This window comes from Triticum dicoccoides, chromosome 7A (assembly GCF_002162155.2).
Source record: "Triticum dicoccoides isolate Atlit2015 ecotype Zavitan chromosome 7A, WEW_v2.0, whole genome shotgun sequence".
Taxonomy (NCBI): domain Eukaryota; kingdom Viridiplantae; phylum Streptophyta; class Magnoliopsida; order Poales; family Poaceae; genus Triticum; species Triticum dicoccoides.
In genome coordinates this window covers 548595361-548608943 of record NC_041392.1, presented here as the reverse complement: position 1 = coordinate 548608943, position 13583 = coordinate 548595361, and the positions used below count along the sequence as shown (strand labels likewise).

The 13583-nt window shown below is 42.6% G+C and overlaps 1 protein-coding gene across 1 annotated transcript; it reads left to right on the top strand.

The window, feature by feature from the left end:
• The first annotated feature begins 412 nt into the window (after positions 1-412).
• On the top strand, positions 413-9396 carry LOC119331829 (transcriptional elongation regulator MINIYO-like). Its single transcript, XM_037605002.1, has 10 exons — positions 413-773; positions 896-1715; positions 1791-1903; positions 2537-2724; positions 3802-3907; positions 3982-4245; positions 4936-5124; positions 6107-8374; positions 8581-8784; positions 8903-9396. Exons 1-10 carry the CDS (start codon positions 531-533, stop codon positions 9065-9067), a joined length of 4560 nt encoding a protein of 1519 aa, XP_037460899.1. The 5' UTR covers positions 413-530; the 3' UTR covers positions 9068-9396.
• The last annotated feature ends 4187 nt before the right edge of the window (positions 9397-13583 follow it).

Below are 13583 nucleotides of genomic sequence, written 5' to 3'. Positions count from 1 at the left end.
TTATGGAGACACTGGCTCTCCGAGAAGGTGTCATCTTTGCCAATCTTCGAGGTCTTACACAAGTGACGATGGAAACAGACTGCTTGGCATTGGTGAATCTTTGGAATTCTCGCCATACAGATCCCTCTGTTGTGGCTCCGATCCTAGATGAAATTGGAGAGCTTTCCTTAATTTTTGATATTTTTATAGTTCAACATGCAATAAGATCAGCCAATCTACCGGCCCATTTGCTTGCACACTCACGGTTACCGATGTTTGTCTGGTTTCTACTTCTTCGTTTTTGTTAGCAGTCTGCTAGCAGATTGCCTCAAGAACGCTTTTGTTGAATAAAAGCTCTTATAGTTTCCCTCAAAAAATACATTGTACAAGAGCTGGCACGACCAAAGAGCTCATCGGGCGATCGGATTGCAAACAGAAAGAAGGAAAGAAACCAACCAGAGTGAATCCCCTCGTTCCCTCCTTGGCTCCTCCCTCCCCTTAAACCCTCCCTTGCCGACTACCAAGGCCGCGCTCCGCTCACCAGGCCGCCAATGGAAGACGCGACGAAGCGGAGGCACCAGCCGGGCGCTCTCCCGCCGCGCCGCAAGGTCGTGGAGGAGCCCTTCGACCCGGCGCCGCCTCCCGCCGCCGCCGCCGCGGCAGCGACGGTGGCCTCACCGGCCCACCTCGTCGGCGCCATCGTCGAGAAGGGCTTCTCCGCCGCCGCGCCCTCCTCCGCCCCGCGCCCCACCGCCCTCCCCTTCCCCGTCGCCCGCCACCGCTCCCATGGCCCCGTAAGCCGCCGCCGTCGCCCCTCCCTCAAACCCTAGCCCAGCCCTGAACCCGCCAACCCGCTCCTCTCCTCTTCATTTAGTGCTGGCTTGTGCTTTACGACTGATTAACTGCTCTTGTGCAGCACTGGAAACCGGTGGCGAAGGGTGCCGACAAGAAGAAAGGGGAGGAAGAGGAGGAGGACTACGGGATGGATGTGGACGACATGGACTACCAGCCCGCGGCTGTGGTGGCCGGGCCTGTGAGGAGGAAAGAGAAGAAGGGCATGGATTTCAGCAGGTGGCGAGAGTTCGTTGCTGACGATGTGCCCCCCAAGCGGAGGCAGGCGAAGAAAGACAACACAAAGAAAATTGATCATGTGGTTGAGGTTACAAATGTAGTTGGTCAGGTGGGGGAGAGGGGATTGGGGGGAGATGGCATGGAGGTGGACAGCGGAAATGGTAGGGAAGCATTGGGCCCGACGGGTTTGGTTTCTGATGTGCTGTCAAAGAAGCTGATTAATGCAGAGAATGGATCGATGAAAGGTGGGGCTGGGGTTGCTGAATTGCGAGGAGAGGGTATGCAGCTCGATGATGGGGCGCCATCGATCGCAGCAGAGATTAACGCAGAGAACACAGCGAGGCTGGCAGGGATGTCGGCAGAGGAGATAGCGGAGGCGCAGGCAGATATTTTGAATAGGATGGATCCAGCTCTAGTGGAGGTATTGAGGCGTCGGGGGAGGGAGAAGTCTGGTGGCAAGAAAGATGAGGGTAAGGATAAAAGTAGGCAAACTTCAGGGCCAAGGAAGACTGCAAAGGCTATTCCAGGCGAGCATTTGACTGCTGGTGAGCAGAGTGCACACTCTTGGAAGGCATGGAGTGAGAGAGTGGAGCGGATCAGGTCGTGTAGGTTTGCATTAGATGGAGATATTCTGGGATTTCAATCTACTCAGGAGCAATCAGATGGTAAATTTCTTCCTTCTTTGCCATCTCTGAGTTTAGCTTCTTGGGGTGGCATCAGCTTGTCTTTTCTGCTTGTAGGCAAGAAGACCCATGGAGAAAGCGTAGCTGAGCGTGACTTCCTACGAACAGAGGGAGACCCTGCTGCTGTTGGTTACACAATCAATGAGGCGTTGGCACTTACCAGGAGCATGGTTTGTTCTAAAAACTTTACCACATGGTGGATGGGTAAAACAGACTTAGTGTTTAGCTGTATTCAGTGTCAAATTCGAGCAACATGAACATCGGAACATATATGGATTTCTTCTTGAATTTTGCAGGGTTCATGTTATGCACAATTGATTGTGTGGTACATATTTTAATAAATTTTTGTCCAAGCTTGGTAGGTCTTGCTAAATTTGCAAATGCAAGATCTGCATGCATTCCACATCCAACTGGATAGGTTGTTAAACTTCAACTTTTACTACTTAGGTTGCATGCATTTGTCATGAAATGGCATACTGGCTATTATGCTAGACTGATCGGTGAGGCTATTCCATTAATTTGTTTCTCCAGAATCACTTGCTAGTAAAGTGGTAATTTTTAATCATCGGTATATAAAACAGACAAAGTAAAAGATAGGGGTTGTAACATAACTCATATTCAGATTGCTTGAGACCACCTGCAGGGGTGGGCGCGTAGGGATGGTATTCAGTGTTTCCTGCTTCAATGAATTCACAAATCTCAGTTTATGAAGAAGTCCTTCATAGTTTTGCCTCAATTCTTGAAGTGTGACCCAGAAATATGTAGAAACACTATGTAATTCAGCTTTACTGTTCAAACTATAGGTTCCTGGACAGCGTGTACTAGGACTGCAGCTTCTCGCTTCTGTTCTGAATAGGGCATTGCACAACCTGCATAAGATGGATCTAGCTGATAATGTGGAAGGAGCTAATTATGCCGAGAAAGCTTATGATTGGCAAGCAGTTTGGGCCTATGCCCTTGGCCCCGAACCAGAGTTGGTTCTTTCTCTAAGGTACTTATTTCTGAGCTGATAACTTCATTTTAGATTTGCTTATTGTTGCCATACAATGTTATTTAGTTCATCATAGTGGGGAGAGCCACTGAGCATACATGTACTACACGATCCTATCAAGTATAGTCAAGCAAACGTAACATGTACCACAGAGATGTGCTTAGTTTCCTTCAAGACATTTTAAATAGCTGCATCTATGCCTGAAAATGCATGCTTCAAACAATCGTATTTTTAGTTGTCATATTAGAGAGTAGTAAGTGTTAGTAATAGTTTAAAGTGATCTCATCCATAAACTATCAGTGATTTACAAGATGATATTAATGTATTTATCCCCTAACCTTATTAGAGCATCCACATCCCTGGATGCTAATAGTAATAGAAATTGGCTAGCACTGGTGCTAGTGCATGTGAGGGTAGGTGCTAAGGTTAAAAAGCTTTTAGTAATAGTTTAAAGTGATCTCATCCATAAACTATCAGTGATTTACAAGATGATATTAATGTATTTATCCCCTAACCTTATTAGAGCATCCACATCCCTGGATGCTAATAGTAATAGTAATAGAAATTGGCTAGCGCTGGTGCTAGTGCATGTGAGGGTAGGTGCTAAGGTTAAAAAGCTTAGCAATAGCACCCAATGTTAAGCAAAATAGATTTATATTTGAATAGGTATTGGACTCCTTAGCACCTATAGATGGTGTGCTAAGGGATGTGGCTAAAGAGCTAAGAAAGGTGAGTGGAAAGAGAAGACAGAAATGTCCACTGTAGCACATCAAATTTATAGGCGCTGGGGTGCGGATGCTCTTATACTCCTCCCTCCCCATTCATATTTTCTGTTTGCACTTAGACGTTTTATTGGTATATTATTTTTACGAGGTTGTTAACTACTATAGTCATATTAAGTCTCATAACCAAATTCTGGAAATCATAGAAGAACCTAACACAACCAGCAGTACCTAGATATTTTGCATGGTATTTCTGTAAGTCAAAAGGCATCAATTTGATACCTTGTCATGCCATATATCTTTTTTGTTTCTATATTTTGTTTTACCACCTTGTCGCTAACTGACACATTTGCAGGATGGCATTGGATGATAACCATGAGTCTGTAGTTTTGACTTGCGCTAAAGTTATTAATGTTATGTTGAGCTATGACATGAATGAGTCATATTTTGATTTTTCAGAGGTAACTCCCTTAACAGTCTATTCTTTTTTTATTACAAATTTGAGTCTTATATAGCTGATCTCCCGCACGTGCAGAAATTAATAAATAAGACGGAAGATATCTGCACAGCTCCTGTTTTTCGTAGCAAACCTGACGTGGATGGAGGTTTTCTTGAAGGGGGTTTTTGGAAATACAACACAAAACCATCCAATATACTTCCACACTATGGTGAAGATGAAGAAGAAGAAGAAAGTGACGAGAAACACACCATTCAAGATGATGTTATTGTGTCTGGACAGGACGTTGCTGCTGGTCTTATTAGAATGGGAATCCTACCGCGTATCTGCTCCCTTTTGGAGGTCAATCTTTACCTTTTGAGTTTTCTTGTCCAGCGTGTTTCTTTTACAACCATACAGACTTTCAGCCAGACATAGAGCTTTGTGCCTTCTTTTATTTCACTAGAATAACAAAAGCATTTGCTCCAAATTATTTGCAAAGAACTGTGTTGTCTATTAGTAACAGGCCTCCCGCCCCCCTCCAAAGTTTGTTCAGTCTTGTATAGTAATACTTGTTATGTACTCCCTCCGTCCCAAAATAAGTGTCTCAACTTTGTACTGGGACGGAGGGAGTATATTCATTAAAATATCAATTATATGCCTCTAGCACAGCACCTCCTGTTCCACTAGTATTAACTTGTTTACCCTTTGAATAATATAAATATCCTTTGTATTCTAAGAACTGTATGCCACGTGGCAGTTGTAGGTGTGCAATAGTACTAACTCAAACATCTGAACATTATTCTTTCCTACCATCCAATAGCATATATTACCTCTTGGAACAATTTTTGGGTCATGCATGTGCTGCCTGGATTGTTTCTTTCATAGAGATGACTTTGTATTGCACTTCTATTACTAAGCTACAAAGCTCTGTTTTTCAGATAATTGAACAAATTATTTGATTTGATTTTGTCAATCTTTTAGTTTTATTGTGGAAACTGGTGAGCATGATTAAGGATCTTAAATTCAGGCTGTACCTCTTTGTTGATTCAGATGGACCCGCCCCAAATTCAAAAAGATTATCTCGTTTCAATTCTTGTGGCATTAGCCAGACACTCTCCGCAATCTGCTGATGCCATCTTGAATTGTACAAAGCTTGTTCAATGTGTTGTCAAGCTGTTGGACAGGCAAGGATCAAAGGAAATTCACTCGTCAATGATCAGAGGGGTTACTTTGTTGAAGGTATCTTTGCTGCTAAGGCAATCTCATATTATAGGGTAACATGATAAATATCTGTCATCGTATATTGGCATATCGTGTTTTTATGTTCATATTGGTTAACACCTGAAGCTGCATTTTGTTGGTAGTGTAGTATTTCATTATTGATCATCCTTGCTTTTCATTGATCTATAACTAGATCTACTTATGCTTCTCCCAGTAATCTATTCTGATTTTGTTGCTTAATTGTCTATTGTTAGTTGAACTCAAAAGTGGTGTCCTGTTGGATGTAAGTGTTTTAACACCTTGTATCAGTGATCTCAAAACTCAAAATTAAAGGCTCATTCGTCACTTGTCATAACTGATTCTTGAATGAGTTAATACTTTTTAATCTATACCAATACAAAAAGACCCAAAGGGGCAGATCCAATTAATCTCGGCCATCAAATCATGTCAATCTAACGACCTAGACTGCTTCTATGTCGAGCGCTCAACACGTTTAGCGTGCAGTTAATTTCATGCCAAAAATAGTGCTAATCACATAATAACATGTACATAATATCCTACTTAATATCCGCATGCACTTAATATACTTCTAAATTAACGTGCATTGCATGTACACATTGACTAGTGTCAACTAACAACCAACAATCTCATCTTGAGGTCTCCTCTTTGTTTGCAGCTTCTGAGATCTGAATACATAGGAATTGTATTGTTTTAGTATTGCCCTTGCAACTTATGTCAACCAATCAACCCCCCCTTCCACAATGCATGTACTGACGCAGAAACTATTTGGTGGATCTTCAATCTTCCTTTGAGTTGCTTATTAATACGATTGTCCCGTTGTTAAGATTAGGTGATAAACACTATGAGCATATTAAAAGCTATTCTTTGTTGAGACTGCTCATACTAAAATGCGACAATCACTTTTTTAACTATAGCTTCTATATTTGTCAAACGGAAGGTCTCTTTGTTATCATCTAAAGTCATTTGTTCCTTTTGCTAGGTTTTATCCAAATACAACAGACAAACATGCTTGAATTTTGTGAACAATGGAGTTTTTCATCAGGCAATGTGGCAGTGGTACTTACCGGCTTATACCCTTAAGGATTGGATAAAACCTGGAAAGGAACAATGCAAGTTGAGTTCAGCAATGATGGTCGAGCAACTGCGGTTTTGGAGAACCTGTATTTCTTATGGATTTTGCATATCACACTTCACAGATTTCTTTCCTGTTCTATGCCTGTGGCTCAGCCCTCCAGTGTTCCAGAATCTAAGTGAACACAATGTTCTTTCTGAGTTTAGTTCAATTGCAAGAGAGTCGTTTCTTGTATTAGGAGCTCTGGCACAAAGGCTGCCGCTTCTTCATTCAGCGGAGCAGTTTGGCAAGCAAGATATGGGAGTTCCTGGCAGTTATGGTGAGATGTGGTCTTGGAGTCATGTAGTTCCAATGATAAATTCGGCGCTGTCTTGGTTACATCTAAGTGATATTCCCTACTTGTGTTCACTGATCAATGGGCAGAGTGAGAATACAACACATACACCGGAGCAAAGCTGCTTGGTTTTGTTGATTTCTTCTGTACTAGGCATGCTTAATTCGACATTGGAAAGAATATCACCAGAGGGCACTCCTGATAGTAGAAGTTACTGCTTGCCTTGGATACCGGACTTTGTCCCCAAAATTGGCCTGGGGATAATTACTAACGGGTTTTTCAGCTTCTCGTGCACTGAAGTTGTCGGGCATGAGGAGCAGCTGCCGTCCCGTGGTGTATCGTTGGTGCAGGGGCTTTGTCATCTGAGATGCTGGGGTGATGTTGATGCATCACTATCTTCCACAAGTTGCCTTCAAAGATTAGTGCAGCTAACCTGTTCTGTTGACAGAGTGATCCAGAGAGCGACAACAAATAGTTCTGAGCATCTCAAAGAATCTAAAGCAGGGCTAGCTGGCAAGATATTACAAGAAGGCATTTCCAGTTTATGGCATAATGACTTGTTGAACTTTCTAACTTCGCTGTTGCCATTGATTTCCTCACAGTGGCCTGTATTAAAGAACATAGAGATGTTTGGTAGAGGAGGACTAGCTCCTGGTGTTGGGTTTGGCTGGGGGACGTGCGGGGGTGGGTTTTGGTCTCTGAAATGCCTACTTGCACAACTGGATTCACAGTTGGTCCTAGAGTTGATAAAAATTATCTATGCTGCGCCAGAAGGCCTTGTTACCCTCAGTAAAGGTGCAAACTCGGATAATTTAACTAATCCATTCGCCAACGCTTCAGAGAGAATCAGTCCTGTCCTTGGTGTATCTTTGATTGCCGGACCTGGCCAGATCTCTACCTTGGAGAGAGCCTTTGATATCCTCTTCCAACCTTCAGTTCTGAAATGTCTCAAATCTTCCATACATTGTCTGGCTTCTCAAATGAAATTACCAAAAACTTTTGAGTGGGACATAACTGAGGATGAGTATCAGCATTTTAGCAGTGTGCTAAATTCACATTTCAGATCCAGATGGTTGGCCATCAAGAAGAAGAATCCAGACAAACATGCAAGAAACAACAGTGCCATAAATAAGCCAAAAGTACCAGAAATGTTGGAGACGATTCAAGAGGAAATGGAGTTAACAGAAGTTATAAATCCCCCCTGCAGCACGTTAGTTCTAGAGTGGGCACACCAGAGACTGCCTCTTCCTGTGCATTGGATTCTAAGTTCAATCTGCTGCAGTGATGATGCTGACGTTTCAAGAGCTGGTCTTATCTTTTTATTGGGTCTGGAAGCTGTTTCAGCTGCCCCATCTCTTGATGTTCCTTTGGTTTGGAAAATGCATGCACTTTCTGCCTCTGTCCGCACTAACATGGACTTGCTTCAAGAAGATAGAAGCAAGGATGTTTTTGAGGCTTTGCAAGAATTGTATGGCCAGCATCTGGACATGTTATGTCAGAAATATTATGGATCTCACTCTGCTAATAATGATGAGGTTGTAGGATCTATGGCCACTGCTGAAGAAGTAAAAGTAACTAGCACTCACGAAATTCTCAGATTCAAGGAGAAAATTCATGAGAGCTACACTACTTTTGTGGAGAGTGTTGTAGATCAATTTGCAGCTGTCTCATATGGAGATGTTATTTTTGGTCGGCAAGTGGCCATTTATTTGCATAGAAGTGTTGAGACTACGGTTCGGCTGGCAGCCTGGAATGCATTGTCTACTGCTTATGTGCTTGAACTGTTGCCTCCACTAGACAAATGCATTGGTGACGTTAAAGGATACTTGGAGCCTCTTGAGGTATCGTTTCATTGGTTCCTTTTATGATTCTCTTCCGGCCTATGAATTCGTTTTCATCATTTACTTTTAACTCGTCTAGTGCTTGCTCATTGCACAACACAGACCATGCAAAGAGCACATGATTCGTTGCTGTTTTTGTGCTAATTATTAGATGTCTGATAAGAAGTGATGGCTTGACCTTTCATATTTATGAATTTCATTTGTAGGATGACGAAGGAATCTTGGAGTCTTACGCCAAATCATGGACATCTGGTATCCTGGACAAGGCTGCCCGGAGGGATTCCATGTCGTTCACACTAGCGAAGCATCATCTGTCTGGTTTCATTTTCCGGTGTGGTGCTTCCGTCAAAGTGCGCAACAAGATGGTCAAGTCGCTCCTCCGGTGCTACTCCCAGAAGCAGCACCACGAGGTAACTTTCCCCCTTGAGTTTTCAACAACGTGAACTCCTTGTGCTGCTGCTGACATATAGAATTTTCTAATCATTCCTCATCCTCTGGTGTTTTGGAAAAAAAATTTCCGTCCGACAGGCTATGCTCCAGGGTCTCGTTCTGCAAGGCGTCCCACGGGATTCGCAGTACGGCGATGAAGTTGGCCGGAGGATTGAGATCTTGAAGGATGCCTGTGAGATGAACTCTTCCCTCTTGGCCGAGGTTCAAAGGCTGAAGTCATCGATCGAGGGAGCTATTAGTTAGGCTAAAAGGTTGAAGACTCTTTTTTTTTTGATTGATGAATGCCAAAGGCTGAAGACTAACTGCCTGGCCTGGTTCTAGGGGCAGCGGTCTTGAGAATAGCTCCAAGGATGTTTTACTGGGCAGTTGTGACGATTGTAAAAATGGCGGTGTCCATTACTACAAGTGATTATAGAATCGCGATGAACAACGACTGGTGTCGAACGCTTTGTAAGTGTGTGTGGTCGCGCATGCTTGTGGGAAACAAACTGGACTGGAAATATTAACCGGCTTCCAAGAAGATCTGCTTCCCCACCCGGATATGTGCTGGGTAATTACGAGTTTTGCATTTACCCTACGCGTGTCGCTTGGTTCGGTTTTGTAATCGCGGGTGAACCCGTCAGTTGTTTTCTGTATGTAAAAATGTTCGCGGATCAACGGTGGCCATTCTCCACAATGGTCAGACCAAATTAAGTTGTGGTGTTGTGTCAGTGTCACATGGCAGTGTTGTCGTGATGTAAATAAATAACGGCAACACCGCCATGATATCCCAGCGTGGACGAGGCGTTGACTGTGGACAGAGGGGCACCGGCCGACCTGTCAAGACCGGAGAGCGTCTTCTCTTGGAGTTCAACAGTTGAGATTGTTGCCCAGTGTTACGTGTGGGCGTGGCGTGTGAATACTCAGGACTTGAGCATGTGAAGATCCGCTTCATTTGCTCGTATCCGGAAGAGGTCTCTCTTGGCCAGACATGAAGGATCCTGGCAATGTCTATGTACTCCCTCCGTACTGAAATATACGTCGCTGGAGAAGTTGAACTACAGTTACTTCAACGACATATATTTCGATACAGAGGGAGTAGTTGCTTTTGACGGTATCTGTGCATGGTTATAAATATGCACTACAGTATGAGTGAGGTGTTTTGGCTCTCGGCCTCCATGGAGGCCCGTTTTTCTTGAAAATTTCAAAATTTAAAATTTCCAGTTTCAAAACAATCTGAAATTTTTTGTACAAGTAAACAAGGATGGTATGCGCATATGTGTAAAATTTCAGGATGGAATGCCTTAAAATGCGATCTGTACAAAAAAGATAAATTTATGGCCTGTGTGGATAAATAGTATCGTGTGTTAAAAAGTCCTAGATTTATCTTTTTTGCACAGCCCTCATTTGAACGTATTTCGTCCTGAAAATTTACAAATTTGTGCATTATTATTTTTTCCAGATTTTTTTGAAATGTAAAAATATGAATTTTGATGAATTTTGAAATTTTAAAAAACTGGCCTCATTGGAACAGTATGTCGTGGAAACAGTACTTGATTTGCTATCCAATATCGCCCTGTAGATGAGGATAAAGGAAGTTTCCCCAAACTCTAATCTGCTTAAATTAGTTAATAAAGTGGGCCTCAACTATCAACTTCCAACCATCAGGGCGCCAGCATCCGACTGTGATAGTTACTCCCTCCGTTCCATATTACTTGTCGCTGATTTAGCACAAAGTTGTACTAAATCAGGGACAAGTAATATGGAACGGAGGAAGTACAACTCTGACTCCTCCAGAACCAATCTTTTTGTTTCTTCCAAAAAGTAGCGTACATTGCTCACTTTTGAAAGAAAACACATGCATAAATAAATCTCAGCCATTTAAGTTAAACGAAAATTTAGTTAGAGGATATGATTTTTTTTGACCCGATTAGAGGATATGATTGATCATACACCAAAAGTCCTCTACAGCTGTTTTAACTAGAAAGCATGGAAGAAAATCGAGGTACAAAAAATAAAGCTATACATGATGACCTTAAGGAAATTGGCATGTAGGATTTTTTCGAATCAAAGGGGTTTCCCCCGTCCCAACTTTTATTAAAGCCAAGGCAACAAGCAGAATAATGTTTGAATGCTCTCGGCCACGGCCAATAGTAAACTACAACCAAAACCCGAGCAGTAAATCGGGTAGCAGTTTTGGAAGCCCGAATTTTACTCAGGAAACTCGGGCCTGTACCCATGGTATCCTGATAACCCGAATTACCCAAAGTGAACAAGAAGGCCAATAAAAAACCGGAATTGCTAAGACGCATCTAGATGTTTTTTAAGTATGTCACATTTAAGTTTTTAACCGTTAGATCTATTCTGCTGTAATTATCGTTCAGGGTTGATTTGCATCCCGCCGGTGTGTCCCGCGTCGCTCGCGCACATAGCTGTCACTCGATCGTTGCTTGTTTTTTTGGTCCGGCCGCGCGTTGCACGGGCCAGCCTGTTTTTCATTGTTGCTTTTGTCTTTTCTAACTGCGTTGTAACAATTCGACAAGGCTATTGGTTTCTATCGCACATACATTTCGCATCTCACTTCTTGTTGTTTCGCTTTTATTCTTCCACTTCAGATTTTTTTTATAATTCATGATCTTGCATGTGAGGCACTTTTTGAAGTGGGTGGATACTTAATAAAATTTACTATTTTTTGTGAGCACTTTCAGAAAAAATCTTTTCTAAAATTCATAAACATTTTAAAAATATTTGTACAGTTTTGAAATCAGATTTGCTAAATTTCATGAAGATTTTTTTTGCGAGACAATTTCATTCAGATTTTAACAATGTCTTATCTAAGTTATGGCCCGTTCAATTTATTTGTTGTAATCTTTTGCGCAAATTTGTCCCCGCTTCTCTTTTGTCGCGCACATCACATGTCGTCGCGATGTCTAGTTGTCGGACGGTTTCTGTTAGGCCATTTTTGTTCGACCTCTATTTTTGTTTTTTCTGGCAATTTTCATGTGTTTTTTGTCGTTTGTTATTGGCATGTTTTATATAAGCAGAACAAATAGGGTGCTATATTGGTTGCCTCTAGGATCACCTCCATTTTGCGGTTTCTTTGCCTCTTTTGATTCCTTCTCTCTCCATTTCCCCTTTGTCTTTCATTATAGCCGACATCCTTTTCCGTGCGACACTTTTTTTGTCTTAGTTGCAATTTCACCCTTAGCTTGCAATTGGACCAACCTTTTTTTCGACTCAGTTGCAGGTCCACTATTAACTTGCAATTGGGTCCGAACTTTTTTTGTTTGCAGTTGCAAGTCCACACTCGACTCGCAACTGTGCCCGATGTTTTGTTTGTATCACAACTAGGGTTTGACTCTTTTTTTTTGCATTAGTTGCGAGTCCACTCACCATGCAACCATGTCTGACTTTTTAGACTCAGTTGCAAGTCCACCATCAACTAGCAACTAGGGGTCCAACTTTTTTTCTTCTTGCAGTTGCAAGTCAACCATCGACTCACAACTGGACACTTGATCTTTCTTTGTTGCAATTGCAAGTCAACCAATGACGCACAACTATGCGTGACCATTTTTTTCTAGTTGCAAGTCCAGCATTGGCATGCAACTCGGCTCTTGAACTTTTTTGGTCCGAGTTGCAAGTCTAGCCTTGACTTGCAACTGGGCCTGGCATTTTTGACCCAATTGCAAGTCAACCCTCGACTCGCAACTGGGCTCGATATTTCATTTGTATCACAACTGGGCCCAACTCTCCTTTTTTGCATTAGTTGCAAATCCACCCTCAACTTGTAACTAGGTCTGACTTTTTTTTGCCTTAGCTGCAAGTCCACCATCCACTCGCAACCAGGGGCTAACTTTTTTGTACCAGTTTGCAAGTCAACCCGTGACTCGCAACTAGGCCTATCCCTTTCTTATTATCCTGTTGCAAGTCAACCAATGACTCGCAATTGGGTCAACTCATAACTAGGCTCTTGATCATTGTTTTTTGCCAACGTTGCAAGTCAACCAACGACTCGCAATTGGGTCCGATCCTTTTTTTCGTCCCAGTTGCAAGTCCATCACTAACATGCAACTATGCCGGTGATCTTTTTTGTCCCAGCTGCAAGTACACCCTTGACTCTCAACTGATGGTTTTAATCCAAATAAAGTTGATCATCTTCTCACAACTCAGCTCGACTCCTTTTTATCCCTGTTGCAAATCCATCATCGACTCGCAACTAGGCTGACAATTTTTTTTGCTAGTTGCAAATCTACCATTGACATGCAACTGAGCTCTTTGATCATTTTTGCCCCAGTTTACAAGTCCACCCTTTGGCTCACAACTGGGCTCGACTTTCTTTTCTACCTCAGTTGATTGTCCCCCTAACGAGCCGCATTTCATGTTTGTGTTCCTCTGGTCGTGTGTGTTGTACCATTGTGTTGTTGCGAGTTGTGATATTTCTTTTTGTGATTTGCTAAATCTCATCTAGATGAGATTTAGCAATTGCACATTCTAGTTTCCCACCGTTGGATGACCCTGCTAAGATTCGTGCTATGCCCAACATGTGCCATGTTTGCTTTCGTATATTGTCTTATTTGTCGGTCCATGAACCAGGCATGTCCATGTCTTTTCATACTTTTTTGTTTATCGAGGGATGTGTGTGTGTGTGTGTGTTTATCGAGGGTCCCCAATTGCATGTCAACCATCCACTTGCAACTAGGGGAGTGTGTGTTTGTCGGTGCCCCTAGTTGCAAGCTGACCACCGACACAAAAATAAAGGTGTGTGTGTGTGTGTGTGTGT

What these genes read in the sequence shown, in the direction of transcription:
- LOC119331829 (XM_037605002.1), top strand. Translation starts at nt 531, where the DNA reads ATGGAAGACGCGACGAAGCGGAGGCACCAGCCGGGCGCTCTCCCGCCG. An exon ending in GAGTTGGTTCTTTCTCTAAG is followed by an intron (nt 2,725 to 3,801) that starts GTACTTATTTCT and finishes ACACATTTGCAG; the next exon opens with GATGGCATTGGATGATAACC. An exon ending in GATACTTGGAGCCTCTTGAG is followed by an intron (nt 8,375 to 8,580) that starts GTATCGTTTCAT and finishes TTTCATTTGTAG; the next exon opens with GATGACGAAGGAATCTTGGA.